Genomic DNA, 18,714 nt, shown 5'->3' on the forward strand with positions numbered 1-18,714 from the left:
TCCAAATATATGTGTTTAAACATTTGCATATACTATCTTTGAAACGAATCTTGCTTAATCTAACCTTAGATTATGTTTCGTTACTTTGCACATTAAAAACTAAATTGATCTTAAATATATCCGCAATATCTGGCAAATGCAGTTATTTCATTTAAACAGTTTGCAGTACGAGAAACATGAAATAATAAATTATGAATTCTGAAATAACTAAAACTCATGCGGTAGTCATTTTAAATTATGACATAGCAATTTAAAAACATAATAAAAAGGTGTTTTTTTTTTTACTTGTCATACAACTTTTCAATATAGTTATCAAACTAAATTGTTTTTAGTTTGGACTGAAGTAGTAGTTTTTTTTTTACTTGTCATACAACTTTTCAATATAGTTATTAAACTAAATTATTTTCAGTTTGGACTGAAAAGTTGAGTAAAAATGTGCCTGACTTTACTTTTTGCGGCATCATTAGTTAGTATAGCTTTGAGTGATGATTTAAGTGATAAAGTAAGCGTAAAAAATGTGTATCCGGACAATGCCTATAACTACAGTAAGTAAGTTTTTTTTTAAAAAACAGAAACTAGAATATAAACAATATTTATTGCATGATTATGAGTTTAAAAATATTTAAATTATAGTTATGCAGATGGTCAAACTAGCTTTCGTATGGATGATAAAAGTTAATTTCTGAAGATTTAATATTACTATCATGTTAATTAAATTTATTGCAATAATATAAGTATACATTCCAACCAAACAAAATTCTTTTTAATATTTTCAGCATTTTAGGAATAAAATTTCAAATTTCGTAAGAAAAAAAAATTTTATGCCATGAAATAACAATTATTTCGAAACAATCATCGGGGTTGATGAGGGGCTGCGATTCTTAAGCAAATCTTTTTAAGAAAATCTAAGCATTTTTGCGTACAATTCTAATACCTATTTATCAAAATATAAATTTATGTAAAAAAAAATTAGTTTTCATTATTTTTTTTACTAATGGTTGAAAACGTTTCGAATTGTAAAGCTTACAAACTTCGGCTGAATATTAATTTTTGTAATTTGGAATGAAAAATTTTAAAATTGGAAGCACATGTTTCGAATAATATTTCCAGAAATATGAAACTTTAAAAAATTAATATTTTTAAATTTTCATAAAACATTAAATTTTTTCAATTTTTCTAATCCACTTATAAGCTTTCGTACGTTTCAAATTATCCTTGACATTATTTCAGTTATAAGTAGGATTACTTTTCACTACTTTATACATTGAAAATTAATATGATTCTAAATTGAATTATGGAAGATTCATATCATACAAGATAAAAAAAACTATTCGATCTAGATTATATGAAATTACATTATTTCATTTCCTCTAATTATATCATTTTATCATGTTAATGTATATTAGTTCATATTATCGTATCATTTTATCATATCAATAAATATTTTCTCATATTATATCATTTCATCTAATATATTTTCTCTCATCAACCATCTCATATGAGTTATACATTTTAAGGTTGTTTTTCGAAAGCTCCCTCGTAATATGAAATTATGTTTTGTTTTTTTTTGCAAATAATATTCTATTTTTATAACTGCTGTGAGTTTGCAACTGTTACTCATGATTGTTTGGTCAAGTTTAACCTATCTAAAGCCCGCATGGTTTACACTTATTTCGAAAATGGCGCAGAATGTCAATATGGAGAAAAGTCTCAGTTTTGTGAAAATGAAGAGCGTGAGGGGATTTAATTATCGACCATGCCAACCTTCATCTATCATAAGGTACCTCATGATAGAATTAAGTTAACATGTCTTATATACTAGTGAATTAGTATTTAACTAGTGGGCTGCGCCCCCTTCTTGCTAACGTTCGCCAACCCCCGAAAATTGCTACGCAATCTTATATGGTTTGCTTCGCAAACCAAGCTCGCTTTGCTCGCTACTAACTTAGGTACATGGCAAATCCACAAAATTCTAAGAATTGAAAACAATCATTCAAATCCATATAACAACTTTTTTTTTAAAAAAAAATTACATCTTTTGAGTAAATACCAGTGATGGGCATCATTCACGAAAATTTTATTCATGACTAAATTTATTCAGAATAAATTTATTCTGAATGATTATTCATATGAAAATTTAGTCATTATTCATCATTCATTATGCAAATGTATAAAAAATTATCATTAGTCATGACTAATTTTTCTGAATAAAATTTTGAATAACCAGCGAAAAATGCAATCGATATGTCTTTGTCTATAACGAGATACAAAACATCGTTTGCTCTTAAATGTCTTATTTTAGGAATTTAACTATAAAATTAAGACAAGTATGAATATTTATTTTTATGTTATTTTAACTTACTCCAGCATAACATACTTAGGTGCGCTAAAAAGTAGGTTTATAACAGTTTAGTTACTTAAGTTCATTTTAAAATTTTGTTCCAAAATCTATAAGATGCAATTTCTTATAGTTTTTGAAAGCAAACGATAATCTTATTTTAACTTTTTAAAACAGATTTTTACTTAAAAAATTAAACGCTTTTTTGCCATGGAACCATTTCTCAAATGTATGCAATATGTTAGACAAAAGTAAATTTCCTCAAGCATTATATAAATATACTTGAAAAGGATTAACGTTTTATTTGTAGTTGTCATAATCGTAGTCAGAGTATTCCGTGCCTATTTTTGTTGACCAGTGAAATTATTCAGTTATTCTTGACTAATGAATAAAGGATACTGAATAAAGAATAATGAATGATTTATTCTTTATTCGAATAAAGAATAATGAATGATTTATTCTTTATTCAAAATATTTCTGACTAATGAATAAATCTTGATTCATTATTCATTATTCAGATTTTGAATAATTATTCATCATTCTTTATTCATTATTCTGAATGACAAATGCCCATCTCTGGTAAATACTAAGCCATTAAAATAAATTTGAATTCAAATAAGTGACATGATTTTCGTTAAACCTATTAGAAATGTGCTATAGTATAATTCGTGGTATAAATCAAAAATCGTCAAATAAATTCGTAATATATAAATTCGTGAAAAAAGTGCTTTCGACAAAATACTAAAATAGAGATCTATTATTTTAGTTTTCGTTTTTAAAATTTTAAAAATGCTATATGTTGAGCGACCTCAGCTAGATTTGGCAAGTGGCAGGGCTATCATTCGTCAATTTTCTAGCTTTGCCATTCGGGGAGTTGTAATGAGGCTTTTTTGTCGCCGTGTAAGAGAAATATATATATAGATATTTATAGTGGCGCCACATTACTCCCCTTCCAGAATTTTATCTGTGATAGAATTCGATGAATGAATACCACTAGTTGATTAATGTAGTTTATTTATTTATAACATTTTTTCTCATTATATTTTTTCTTCATTTTTTTAAATTTGTAGCATTTTGCTCATTATTTTCCTCCATTTTTGTTTATAGCATTTCGCTCATTTTTTGTTTATAGGATTTTTGCTCATTTTTCTTTTTCAATATTGCTTTTATTATCGGGATACTTTATTTACGTCACCGGATTTTTTTTCATTGAGCAGTTTATAGTAAGCAAATCAACTGTTTAATGTGGACCATACCTTCCATCATGTCATCGAGTTCATATCACGTCCTCAGGTCACTATTGTGGGGAATAAAATTATCGACCATATTAACCTTCATCCATCAAAAGGTACCACTAAACAGAATAAAGTTAACAGGTCTTATATACTAGTGAATTAGTATTTAATATTTATAGTGGTAGCTACGCCAAAAGAGTTTGTCATCTAATTTTTTTAATATATAAAAACTTACTCCAATGCTGCATTACCTGAGCTTTCATAAACCTGGACCTGGGATACTTTTCATCTAGGTGGCAAAAGGTAGACACAATAACGATTTTTTAAAAAAAGTTTAATAACTTTTAAAAATATTTAAGTTATTTGTCTGTTATAAAGTCCAGAAAATTCTTCACGGCAAGATTATATATAGTTTAAAATTAGCGCATTGCATTGCTTTTTCGTTACCTTCCACATTGAAAATTAATATGATAAGGAATGTTATATTCAAATATATGCGCAATATCTCTCAAATTTATTCATTTTTTAACTAATCAATGGAAAGAAAAGCATAAAATAATATATATTATGGCTCATGAGCAGCAATAGTGGCACAACTAAAAAAACACGCGTTTTGGGTTAAGAACAGGCGTAAACAGTGGCGTAGTTTTGATGAATGTTCGGGGGGGGGGGGTTATCTACTTTTGACACACACATACAAATTATATATATATATATATATATCTTCCTATCAGGCAATATCTCGTTTCAATAAATTATAAGATACATATAAAGCAAAATCATTAAAATATATAAATATTATCAAGTACTAGTATATGGTACATATATTTTAGCAAATAAATTGATAGGTGTTACAAAAAGATGTTTCGATGTTTAGATTCTGAAAAGATGTTAATAACATTATTTATATCTACTTCAATTTCCCGATGTATGCTTAAATGAGCCAGTCCGTTCAAACGAGTTTCTTTTGTGGAGTTTCTCAAATATGATTTAATTCTTTTCAAAGTCGAAAAGCTGCGTTCTACACTGGCAACAGTGACAGGTAAGGTAGTTCCTATTTTTAAGATGTTGTAGACGTGTGGAAATAAAAGTTCATCACAGAAGTTTATTGCGTCTATAAATGAATGGGGCCTTTCTGCGTCTGAAGGTTGAGTACAACGTTGCTTCCACAGTAAAACTTCCTTAACAATAATATTAGCAGCTGCAACGTCTGATATGTCCGGCCATGTCGTTAAAATTTCTTCCAAACACCCTTCAATTTGTTTTTCACTCAATTTTACTACTGAAACGGGTAAAATGTTTTGAATACTTGTGAGTACTTTTCGATGGGCAGCAAATCTTATATTTAATTGGCAAATAATGTGGTCTAAAGCAGGAATAAATATCAATTTCCTGTAATAATCTTCGGGAGAACATGCAGGATAATTTCCTCTATTCCTCTGTTTTGCTGAAAGGCGGAGAATTTTGAGCTCTTCTCCAACTTCGTCAGCAAATTCAGTCGCATTTTCAAATAAAGATTTAAATTTTGATTCGGCGTTTTCACGTGCACTCTTAAACAGGTTTATTAAATCATCTGCCATATCCACAGCAGATACTAAATCAACCTTTACTCCTTGTAAGTATGTTGATAGCCTGTGAGTAAAGGAAAAAAGCTCATGGATCACTATCAAAGAAATAATAAAATTCCCACCTTTTAAAGACTGTAACAAAATGTACGCTTTCTTTGAAGACTCGTTGTCTCCTGATTCCTGAATTTTTTCCAGAGAGTAAAATATTGGAATAAAAAGTTCTTTGAACGTAATAACTGCATCAAGTCTTTCTGTCCACCTCGTCTCACACAATTTCGTTAAACGTTGCTTTTTAACCTCATTATTTATTTCATTAATTTCATTTCGTAAAATGGCTTCCCTTTTGCATGAATGCCTGAAAAAGTAAATCACTTCTTTTATAACGCCTACGGCATTCCTCAAATAGGAATTAGCACATGTATCGCTTAAGGCTAAGTTAAGAGAATGGCTTGCACAATGAACGTATAAAGCTTGTGGATACATCTCCTTAATACGAGCTGCACACCCTTGCAACTTTCCGCTCATTGAAGACGCGCCATCATATCCTTGACCTTTTAAAAACTTCAAATTTAAATTTAATTCTTTGCAAGTATTGATTAATTTATTTGATAATCCTCTTCCAGTGACGTCATCAACTTGCACAAAAGTCAAAAAGTCTTCTCTCAAAACTAGTCCTTGCTCGGTTTTTTCTAAATATCGGGCACACAGTGATAATTGTTCAACCCCGCTAACGTCTGGAGTTTCATCAGCTAATATGCTGAAGCATTCAGACTTGTTGATCTTAACAACAAGCTCTTTTAAAATAGTCCTTCCACAAATTTCAATGAGCTCATTTTGGATTTGAGGACTTACGTAGCGGCTTTTAGAAGCGGCTTCCTTTCGAGCAAAATGCTGCCTTAGACTTTCATCCCCCGCTGCCATTCGAAAGCGCAGTAGAGATCTAAAATTTCCATCATTGTGGCATGGAGCTTTCATCGTTATCGGTCCGGAGTCACAATGACCACGGCAAGCTAATTCTTGTTTGCCTATTAAAATTATAGTTTCGATGATTGATGTTAACACTTTTCTATTTTCTTTAATTGTGACTTGTTTCGCAGTGTCAAGTTGAAGATGTACGTTAGGAATTTTATTTTCATTAATGCTTATAAAATGTTGCCCAGACACGCATGCATTTTTGTGATAGTCTAAATTTTGATGATAATTAAACTTCTCTTTAGCGTTTTTCCATTTATTAAAAGGCTTTTTCACAAGAGAATTTGGCACTGTATGGCTCCCCTTACCTACTTCTTCACTACAGAAGAAAAAACAATATCGACAAAATGCACCGTCCAAATTTCCTGAATATTCTAACCAAGGGAATTCTAACAGCCATTTTCTTTGAAATTTTAATTTTCTTTTTCCACTAGTAGGAAACTTAAATGATTCATTTGGCATACAACGATTTTTTAAAATTTCCCATTTTTCTTCATCAGTGTATTTTTTACTATGCTCTAAACGCGAAATATCTTTTAACATCGGATCACTTCCACTTTCGATAACTGATTCATTTAAAACTGCAATGAAAATTATGTTTTTAATGAAAATGTGAAACAAAGGAAAGTTTTAAAAATTAAAGCAAATTTGAAACTTGAAAATATAAAAAAAACTTTCAGTATTGAATAAGAAAAGCCGTTCATACGATTCGCATTTAAAATTGCTAACAAAGTAAATAATCACCTCAAAAACGAAATGGGCAAAGCTGTTAGAAACGGAAGAAAAGAAGCACTATTTATGTATACGTTTGAAAAAAAAACGATTTGTAACGCTTATAATTTGGAAAAAATATTTGATGGGTAAAAAAAATGTTTATAATTTTGTTTCAACTCGATATTTAAGTGTATAATTGAAGGAATCTGGAATAGAACTATACATATTTATAAGAATAATTGAAATGTAAAAAAAAAATATTCTGAAAGATAATTCTTTCAAATATGTAAATGTTTATTATATACGATTATTCAATTATTTTATATCTTTCGGCATGTCCAATATGAAATAATTTTAAATCAAGCAAATAGAACAGAATCAAGTGTAATAAAATAATTTAAAGTCAACAAAAAAATATTATTTTTATTTTGCTTTTCTTTATGCTGAGGAAATTAAAATTTATAATAATGAAAATTCTCTTTTCAAGAAAATACGTTATTAGCAAAAATCAGAAGAAAGTTAAACTGGAATAATAAAATTTGACAAAAAAATATTGCTTACCTGCTGTTTTTGAGTTATTTCCTGAACTCGAACAACATTCCATATTAGTGAAACAATCGTTTATCGAAACGGAGTCAATATCTTTGTCATTATTTGTTTCAATTCTTGGCCTTTTAATTAGCCAACGATCCATGATTATAATCGAAAGAATCAATCACTAACATAAACTAAAATTCTTTTTTCCCATCTCTTTTATTTTTACCCCCTAACGCTGGAGATTGGTTGAGACAGCGGCCTTGAAATTGATCTCGTCAGCAATATTACTCGCGTGGTCACGTGTAAAATGAAAAAGAAACTAACAATTGTTTTTTGCATAGATGAAGAATATTGATTCTATTTTTATTATTGATTTTTATTTTTATTATTAATTTTTATTTCTTTATTTAAAAAAACACTTGTAAATTAAATTGTATTTATTTTTATAGAGTTGTCCATTTTGATTAAATAAGTTACGAATAATTTCGGGGGGGGGGTTTGTCCCCCCCCCCCCAAAAAAAAAAAAACTACGCCACTGGGTGTAAATATGAAAATATACAATGTTTTCAGCAACAATACTAGCACAACTCATAATTCAACTTGAAGGTAATCTTTGTTTAAGCAAACTAAAGCATTTCTTATGCATTTTCCTTAGCAATGAAAACTTTAAACCCACTTATCTCAAAACAGGATTTTTTTGAATTGTGCCGCTATTGCAGCCCTTGAGCGATGCATTTAGAAACAATTAAACTTCATTTGGGAGTCATTTAAATTTAAGACTTTGCATTTAAAAGAAATACGAGGAATTTTTTTCTGTCGGTAATACAATTTTTCTCCTAGATTATTTTACAAACTTAACAAATTTAATTTTTAGTTTAAAATGTTAAACGTTTAGTAAAAATGTAGCTGACTACAATTATAGCAGCATCATTAATTTGTACAGCTTTAAGTAATAATTTAAACATAAATAATTTGTATCCGGGTGATGTTTATAACCACAGTAAGTAAATTCAAAAAATTTGAATGTAGACCTTAATTATTACATGATATCGCACATATTTAAACTGTAATTATGCAGATGTTCAAACTAGCTCTTGTATGGGTGATAAAAGTTAATTTGTGAAGATTTAATATTACTATCATGACTCAGGAGACGGAGCGTCCACTTTACCCATGAGGTGAACTTGGTTTGAATCCCAGCGATGGCTGGTAGATACAAATTCCACATCTAGCTCATTTTAAATTCATTCAATTAATTTATTTTCTGGGCATTACATAATTTTAAGTTTTTGAAACACATTTTGGAGTGAAAATTAAAGTTAAGTTTCTTTAAAAGCTAAAAGAAGTCTAGTCCTTGTAAGAGAAACAATTCGCGATCGCAACGAACTATAGGGGGCGATGTTGTATAAGACGAATACCTGCGATTTCTATATGAAGTCATTCAGTTGCTCTGGAGAAGTCTTTAATGAAGCGCGTAGCATTGTGACGTTCCTTCTTTATTATAACCAATTAAATTTGAATTAGAAAATTGTTTGATATCCTTTCTTATGCAAGCGAAAACAAAATGGTATCTCTTTTTTTTAAGAGAAGGAATGTCCAAAACACATCGGAAAAATATTTGCAAATAAACAGAAAAAAATATGTATCTTCTTATTAGAGTTAAAACCTAATGCCTGCGTAATCGTTACACTAAATTTAATGATATAATATGAAAGGCCTATTTAAACTTTACATCCCATAGTTTTATGAATCGTATTACTTCAAATTAGTTTTCCAGTGTTCTGGCTCGTTTTTCCAAGTTTTTAAGCATTTTCCTTAAGAAAATTTTGCTTTTTATATCATTTAATTTTTCAAAAAAAGTTCATTTAATTTTTCACTAAAAGTTTTTTTGGCAACAATTTTTATCAAAAAATTTTAGCTTTTAATGAAACTCATTATTTATAAACTAAAAAATGCAAAATAAAGAATGCTTACGAAGAAGAAAAAAAAAACAATTCTAAAAATTCCTCAAATTAAAATAAAAAACTTTCATATTTTTTTTAAACTTCTTAATCGGACATAGAAAACCATTCTATGGAGAACTATCATCAAACTGGAAAAAAAAAATTTTCAAGTGAATTTTTTGTTAGAAAAATCATAACACTTACCTGATTTATAAATCCGGAGAACACCAAAATAATATGCTCTTCATTTGAAAACTTTACTCTCAAATTATATATACATATTAGATTATCCCTTCATTACTTTAAGATGACATACCACACAATAAAATTTTATAATTGCAAAATCTCGATACGAATTTCAATATGTAACTTAAAAACAGAATAGCTGAATTCTAGTTGAAATTTATCATTCAAAATTAAAAAATCCTTACCAAGAAAACGATAAAAATTTATTAACTTTTAAACGAAAAAATAATCAATACGAATCGATACTATTTCAAGTAATTCGGGTGATAATAAATTTAGATTCGCATATTGAATATTTATTCTCCGTGAGACATTACTCGAAATTATCAACTGACACAACAACCATTTTTTAAGTTTACTTAAAAATTCTAAATAGAGCGCTCCAAATTGAAATCACGTCTATGTCATCATGAGCTGCCGGTGTCGGAAAGAGTCACTACATGGAAGGTGCCATGCGCCATGGAGGTATCGAGGTCTTAAAAGGGTTAAATATTGCATGCAAGGAAAGTTATAAATCTAACAAATGTTAAAATTCTTATTTTTTTTCTTCAACAACGCTTCCGTAACACAGCTATGCATTTTAGCATTTATTATTTAACAATCACTTTCATACTTCTATTATGTAGTATATCCGGATGTATCACGTGTTGCAATTAATATGATATATTGTATTATAGATCATTTCATTTTATCAAAAAGACCTCCATTTTTCAAAACAATGGTGCAATGTATTAAACAATGTGCATTGGAATGCTTGATTCATAGAAAATAATGATTTTTTGAAAAACAATTTCTTGAAATACTAATGAACATAGGAAAGATTTTACGTCGAATGTTCAATAATGTCATTTCTTTTTTGCAGTGAATTTCACGACAAAATGTTTCGGTGATTTGGGATGTTTCTATACCGGTCCTCCTTGGTACCATCCTCTGTACAGACCAGTAAGTGTACCGCCACAAGAACTGCACACAAAGTTTCTGTTGCATACACGTTCCAATAAACAGACGCCCTATGATCTGAAACCAACAGCAGAATCACTGTCAAAGTCTCCTTACAAAGATAATTCAACAGTAAAAGTACTCGTTCATGGGTATACAGGTCATCCAAAATCACTTACAGTAAGGAAACTTTAAACATTTTATTATCTTTACAGATTTTTACAATATTATTTACTTGCTAATTTAACAATGTTATAAAATTTGTAGGTATTTACCTTTTCTTTCTTTTAGAAATATTTGATGAATACAACCAACTTTGATGTATATAATATTGAAAACGGGGTACAATGCAATATAATATCGTGCTAACTTGATACAATCTAAATGAGTTAGAAAGCTTCGCGATTCTAAAGTTAAATAAATGCATCTTGAAGTTATTTTACACCACATTCTTGTTCATTTTGAAAGAAAACGGAGTTCCATTTTATTCTTTATTATGCTCCTTATAACTAAAATTGTATAAATAAAATTCACAAGGTCACATTTTCTACCTTCGTCGCCCTGGCAACGATGTGACAGACACCAATGCTACTCTTTTTATTTACATAGCATCTCTGGAGGTACAGGATCATCCATCTGATCTGTCACCAGTAGCCAATTGTGCAGATCTTGTGTGATGTTAATTAGTAAAACGACCAACCATGTACAGTGCGCCAATAAAAAACTAACCATCCAGAACAACTTTTGATATAATGTTCGGATCTTCACATTCTAGGACTCATTCTTAACACTAGATTGCCCAAGGAAATCATTTTAACTGCTTTTTCATTTGCAGAAAATGTACAAATAATAATGCATAATTTCTTTTCCAAGTGAAGTACATTTTGTTGTTGTTAATATTTACTAATACTTTGTTGTTTAAATATAAATAATATAAAAAATATTGAAAACTGACAAATTTCTTTACAGTTTAGTTATTTTTTCACAATGCAGTCATTTTGACTGCTCTTGGGAAATATAGGTATTTACTAAGTTTCAGTCTTTCTAAGTGTTAATGATTCAAGGGGGTGACCACAAATATACTAATTAGCTAGTGCACACGATATTTTAAATTATGAAATTAGACATAAAAATCTCTTTCTCTGAATAAACATACCTTTTTTTCAACCGATGTTGATTTCTGACTCCCAAATTATAGGGGGTAACCGCAATGTCGAAAATATGGTCAACATAGTTTACTTAGGGGAGTGAGTGGTCTAAAGTTTGAACCCCTTAAATGCTTATTTTACTTTTTGCGTATTTTGCCATATCACGAGAACTTTTTTAGTGCAATTTAGAAAAAATTCACACAATTATATAATTTGTTTATCCAAAGATAATTCATGCAAAAAATACATATCAGTAAATATTAAAATTTCTTTATTGTTTTATTAAACAAGAGTGGAAAATGTTTAAATTGTAAGGTATACAATTTTAGGTATGGTAAGGTAAATTGTAAAGTAATTTTTACATCGTACTTTAAAATGACCTAAAAATTTGTATACCTAACAATTCAAAAAAATTTTGACTTTTATTTAATAAAATGATAAAAAATAATAAATATTTACCGAAATTAAATTTATAATTACGTGATAAATATTAACCAAAACAAATGAATTTTATAATTGAATCGCGTAACCTTAAAACGGTTATTCTATATGCAATCTAGTTCAAAATTTTATACATTTTAAACTTAATCGTGAAACCAGCTGTTTTTGAGACTATACAGCTAATGTTAATTAGCTATTTTTTTCAATAGTTAGTAAAGCTAATTTATAATATCGTCGTTTGAAACAATTAAGGAATATCTATGAGAAAGTATGAAGCATAATAAACGCCAAAAAATTGTTTAATCTACGAATATTCAAAAATCAATTTATGGTGTTTTTATAAAGAATTCCATTAACTTATTTTTATTTTCTTCAACTTTTAAAACTTTTTCTAAATTTTCAGCAAAAAGAAAAAATAAAGGGGTTTTTTCGTGAGGAATTCGTTTATTTTAATGGAATAAAGGTGCCAGTATTGACTGTATCTGTACAGTTCTGTACACCTTGTAAAGATTTGCACAATTTATTGGTAGTACACAATTTAATAGTAGTGAACTTGACTCATCGCGTAAAATACAATACCTGAAACATAAGAAAAGGCATTTGCACGTAGTTTGACATAAAGTTTTATTATTAAATTAAAATGTTATCCGTAAATAAAAATATTGTAAAATAAGTAATTTCAGCCAAAATGACATCACAATTTCGTTGTTTTCTGAAAGTCATCTAACCGAGTTCAGCCTGACGTTCCTAAAGTTTCTGCAAATGGGTACCTACAAGCGATGTCATGCTTAGGTAAATCGTGGCGTTCGTTTATGCCACGATTCAGCAACCAATTAGGTTGTCACAATAAGCACCAAATGTCACACACGCGTGACATTGCCTACAAGTATAAAATTGATTCTTCGTGAAAAAAATCAAGACTAAAAGCTCTACAAAAACTAAAGGACTATGTCATTCGCAACCTCGTGATTAGACACTACCATGTGATTTTAGCAGCATTCTTCTCCTCGAGTGTCATGTACTCAATTATACACAGTCCAGTCACATTAATGTGACCACCTGTCAAAAGCCAGAATAATCACCTTTGGCTGAGCGGACCGCTACGAGACGTGCAAGAAGAAAGTCAATTAGGTTTCTGAAAGTGTTCACTGGGATGTTGAGCCATGCCGACTCCAGTGCCGTGGCCAGCTGCGCTAGATCACGCGGTTGAGGATCCATGGCACGAACAACCCGATCAAGGTGATTCCACAGATTCTCGATTGGGTTTAAATCCGGTGAGTTTGCCGGCCAGGGGAGTACGGTAAATTCAACCTGGTGTTCTTCGAACCACGCACATGCACTGCGAGCTGTATGACACCTCGCATTGTCCTGGCGGTAGATGCCATCATTCTGAGGAAAAATCATCTGCATGTAGGGGTGGACATGGTCCGCATGGGCAGATACGTACTTGTACTGATCCATCGTGCCTTCCACAATGATGAGTGCACCCAGTGAATGCCAGGAAAACATTCGCCAAACCATAACGCTCCCTCTTCCAGCCTGCAGCTTTCCGGCAATTGTTGCAGGGTGTTGCTTTCAGACGTTTCACGCCGTATACGCCAACGGCCATCTGTCCCATGGAGCATAAAATGTGATTCATCGGAAAAAGCCACCTGTTGCCACTCTGTGGACGTCCAGTAGCGGTACTGGCGTTCAAATTCCAGCCTTCGTCACCGATGAACAGCAGTCAGCATGGGTGCATTAACCAGGCGTATGCTGCGGAGGCCCATGCGCAGCAGCGTTCGCTGAACAGTTGTTGAGGATACACTCTTGGTAGACCCTTGGTTAATCTGGACGGTCAGTTGCTCAACAGTTGCACGTCTATTCGTCTGAACGCATCTCCGTAGCCTTCATTCGCCTCTGCCATCTTTGGCCCGTGGTGCACCACATGTGCCATGCCGCTTGTTTTGTATAGTGCCATTTTGCCATGCACGGTATACTCTTACCACGGCGGTGCGCGAACAGTTCACAAAATCAGTCGTTTCCGAAATGCTTCCACCCTCGGCCCGAAAGTCAATAATCATGCCCTTTTGGACGTCGGATAAATCGCTACATTTCTGCATTGCGCCAACGACTGAAATGCTTTTCGATGCCCTAGGACATCCAATATATACTGTAATGTGCTGCCACCTACACTCTGCGATTGGTTATTTCACTTTGACGTCGAAAGTAGGTGGTGGTCACATTAATGTGACTGGACTGTGTAGAATCTAAGTAAGATTGACGCTAATAATTCGCGATCACGACGAACTATAGGGGATGTTGTTGTATGAGACTAATACCCGCGATTTCTATATGAACAGTCATTCATTTACTCTAGAGACGTCTTTAATGTAGCGTTTAGCATGTCAAGGTTCCTTCTTTATCGTGGCTAATTAAATTTAAAAAAGAAAAATGTGTAATATGCTATCTTATGCAAACGAAAACAAAATGGTATCTCTTTTATTTTAGAGAAGGAACATCCAAAACACATCGGAAAAATATTTGCACATAAACAGAAAAAAATATGTATATTCTTATAAGAGTTAAAACCTAATGCCCGAGAAATAGTTTTACTAAATTTAATGATATAACATGAAAGGCCTATTTAAACTTTACATTCCATAGTTTTAAGAATCATATTACATCAAAAATTAAAATGAACAAAAAGTATTCATAAACCTCATAATTTTATAAAATTCAATTTCGTAAAAAAATTTTTTTGACTACAATTTTATCAAAAAATTTTAAGTTTCAATAAAAATCATTGTTTAGAAACTAAAAAACGTAAAATAAAGAATGCTTACGATACAAAGCAAAAAAGAAAAAAACAATTCTAAAAATTCCATACATTAAAATAAACAACTTTCATGTTTTTTCTTTTCTGATTCATAATCGGACGCAGAAAACCATTCTATACAAGACTATCATCAAATAAGAAAGAAACGACTTAAAAGTAAAATTTTTTATTTTATAAAAGTTAACACTTACCTGTTTTATAAATCAGAAGAATTCCAAAATGCTTTATTTGTTCTTCGATTTTTGTTACCATTTTTTAGTGCTACAAAAATGCGTCGTTGGGATTTGCCAAAAATAGAACAAGTTGCAGTTTTATTTTTTCAGGAGCGAAATATTTTGCCCATTGTCCACCGAAATCCGATAAACTACTTTGATTTTAAATAAAGTGTTTCATTTAATGATTTATCACAAAAATTTTAGGTGTAGATTGGCGGCACTTAAAAACCGCCAAATCTGTAGCTGCTGTTGCATTAATACATAAGTACCGAATTTTTATTCATACTTTTCTGAATCATATTACTTGAAACATTAGAATATGCAAAAAGTATACATAAACACATAATGTTATACCATTTATGTTTTCGAAAAAAGTATTTTGACAACAATTTTTATCAAAAAATTATAAACTATAAAACGGAAAATAAAGTATTAGGATAAAAAAAACGATTTTAAGAATTCTTTACATTGAAATAAAAACTTTCATATAGTTTCTATTCTTATTATTCTTATAGTTCTTAATCAGCTCTTAGTAAGATGCAAAAAACCATTCTGTAGAGAATTACCATCAAATAAGAAAAAAAAATTTACAAGCTAATTTTTTATTATAGAAATCATAACACTTGCCTTCTTTATAAATCAGCAGAGTTCCAAATGAAATGTTCTTCGTTTGAAAGTTTTATTTTCAAATAATATGTACATAGATTATCCCTTTATTACTTTTAGATAACATACCACACATCAAAATTTTATAATTGTAAGATCTCGATATGAATTTGAATAGTATGTAGCTTAAAAACAGAACAGCTGAATTCTAGTTGAAATTATCTATTTTTTCAAAACTAAGAAATACTTACCAAGAAAACGATAAAAAAATTTATTAATCATCAGCACAAATGACACTATTTCAAGTAATTTGGTTGATTCTTTATTGTTGTTTTCCGAATTATATAGATACAGAAATATATACTGTTCTATAACAAAGAAGAATATTCTATAACTATTGCAGTTCTTGACGTTCTGAAATCACATTTATTTATTGGAATGACGAAAGCATTGTTGACTTCATTTTAATTTGTAATGAATTGAAGACAGAAAAATTTATTTTACCGTAATATACACATCGGTAACAGCAAGTAATCATGAAATTGTAAGTTATGTTGTTGGTACTAGAACGGGAAAAATTATTGAGAAATTGTTCTTCAAAAGCTTGGCGTGTTCTGCTTCAATGTTTGGCATGTTCTGGTTAGTTTTTTCAAGTTCTTCAGCTTTTCCTTAGGGAAATTTTTATTTTTATTCGCTGCTAAGAAAATGGCGTCCGTCATGGTCAATGATTTTGATGGGACTAAATGAAAACGAGATAAATTAATGTCTGATATTTACAGGCTCCCGATGGAAGGCGTACTCAAGCGTTGCGATCGCGAATTGAAAATTCATGAAACAAATTAAATAAACCAAAATAATTTTACTGGAAATTTCGTTTTCCATAAAAATCTATTTTCTCCGAATTTTTAGTAAACCTGATGAATTTCAAATTAAAATTTTTAAGAGTGAAAAAAGAACTGCAACTGAAAAAACGAGTTAAACCGTAGAAAGTCAAGTGCTTACCCAAACAAGAGAGCTAATCAAACATGCAAGAGGATGGCCACCGAACATGGACTTACAGTGATTAAACACACCATTCGCGTGTACGAGTCCCGGTAAAAATATAATGCACTAACATTTGTAGAAATCACTTTATCATAGGCACCATGCAAGTGGATCCATGCCCGGAACCGGTCATGAAACAAATAAAATTTTTGCCGTGTATCCTGTACTGGATTGGGGAAAATTTTTTATTTCCACCTAGTACCCAGCATTACTTAAGGTTGCTAATTTACAATCCAGCAACTTTTAACGACTCGCTCCCTTTTTTGGAGGTTTTCCACTAGGCAGCAGTTAGATCCAATTATAATGCAAGTTTTTATTTCTTTAAAAATTTGTTACCTTAACTGTAAAAAGAAGTCACGAATCAAGTTATTTACGAAAATGCCATGCAGAAGAGCGAGTTGTTAAAAGTCACCGGATTGGAAAATCGCAGCCCGTTGCACTTTGAGAATGTAACAGTTCTTTTTCAATTCCAACAGGGTATAATGCAAGAGCTCTTGAAGTATTCCTCTTACAATGTAATCTTAATAGACTGGTCACGTGAAGCAAGCGGTACTCCAGCTCAAGCAGCAGCCAACGCCAGATTGGTCGGAGCGTATACAGCTAAACTTCTTCATTTAATAATGGTTTGGTATAACTTGAATATTATCCATATTTTTTTACTGTCTTTATTTCAACGAATTCAATTCACAAACACCTGGAAAAGTTTGAGAAATAAACAAAGTCATATATTTAAATTTAATTAAATTATTTTTGATACCATTGAATTTTCCGAGTAGTAGCTGGTTATAAACACTTTTCTCTGTATATTGCCTTATTATTGATACGGGACACTCATTTACAATCAAGTGGATTTTGACAACTTGTCTTCTCTTTTTTCTCTTGCCTGCATGTCTACAGTTCTTCAAAAAGAATCAGACCATTGCGGAAAATCTTTTGATCTTATAATCGTATCTTCACGCTAGAGGACTCAATCTTCATAGCTCGTGCCGGTGACTTCAAATAGGCTTATTTATTAGTGCAGACAATATTTCAAGTTATGAATTTAGGCACAAAAATGTACTTTTTCTGAATAAATAGACCTTGTTTTCAATGAATTCGGATTTCTGAACCCCAAAATATAGGGGGTAGCTGTATTTTGGAAATATCGTCCCTATAATTTGATCAGGAGAGCAATCCAAAGTTCGGATTGTTTAATGTCATTTTTATTTTTTATGTATTCCGCTGTATCTTAAGAAATTCAGCGAATTGAAAAACCTTTGCTCACATTAATAAAATTCGTTTATCCAAAGACAATTTCATGCAAAATTTTATACAGTAATACACAAAATTTTTCAACTCTTTTTAAATAAAATGATAAAAATAAATAAATATTTAACAAAATAAATAATAATTTTATAATTAAAATTTTATAATTATAATTTTATAATTATAATTTTATAATTATAATTTTATAATTATAATTTTATAATTATAATTTTATAATTATAATTATAATTTTATTAATTGACAATTATTTTATTAATTAATAATAATTTAATAATTATTTAATAAATATTAAACAAAAATGAATTTTATAATTGTATGCAAAAAGGTTTCAATTTCTCGAGAAATAGCGACATACCAAAAAAGTAAAATTAACGTTAATTAGTCCGATTTTTGGATCTCACTCCTGGCCAAGCTATGGAGACTATACTTCCCAGATTGCGGCTACCCCCTATAATTTGGACTAGGAAATCCGAATCTGTTAAAAAAAAAAGTTATGCTTATTGAGAGAAAATACGTTTTTATGCTAGATTACATAATTTAAAATAGTGTCTGCATTAGTTAGAACCATTAAGATTGAGTCCTATAACGTGAAGGCACCATCATTAGATCAAAAGTTAATAAAAAAATATAAATAACAAAAATAAATAATATAATTTTGCAAAAATAAATAACGATTTAAAAGAA

General features: G+C 30.3%; 1 protein-coding gene across 1 annotated transcript in view; it reads left to right on the forward strand.

Moving 5' to 3' along the window:
- The first annotated feature begins 296 nt into the window (after positions 1-296).
- Positions 297-18,714, forward strand: part of LOC107437756 (pancreatic triacylglycerol lipase) — a 35,681-nt gene continuing 17,263 nt past the window's right edge. The window contains exons 1-3 of the mRNA XM_043047797.3: positions 297-545; positions 10,416-10,672; positions 17,241-17,387. Of these exons, the coding sequence (XP_042903731.2) occupies positions 434-545; positions 10,416-10,672; positions 17,241-17,387 (516 nt within the window). The 5' untranslated portion in view covers positions 297-433. The remainder of the gene's footprint in view (positions 546-10,415; positions 10,673-17,240; positions 17,388-18,714) is intronic.

Source organism: Parasteatoda tepidariorum, chromosome 9, assembly GCF_982258835.1.
Source record: "Parasteatoda tepidariorum strain Cologne lab strain chromosome 9, Ptep-v5.0, whole genome shotgun sequence".
NCBI classification, from domain to species: domain Eukaryota; kingdom Metazoa; phylum Arthropoda; class Arachnida; order Araneae; family Theridiidae; genus Parasteatoda; species Parasteatoda tepidariorum.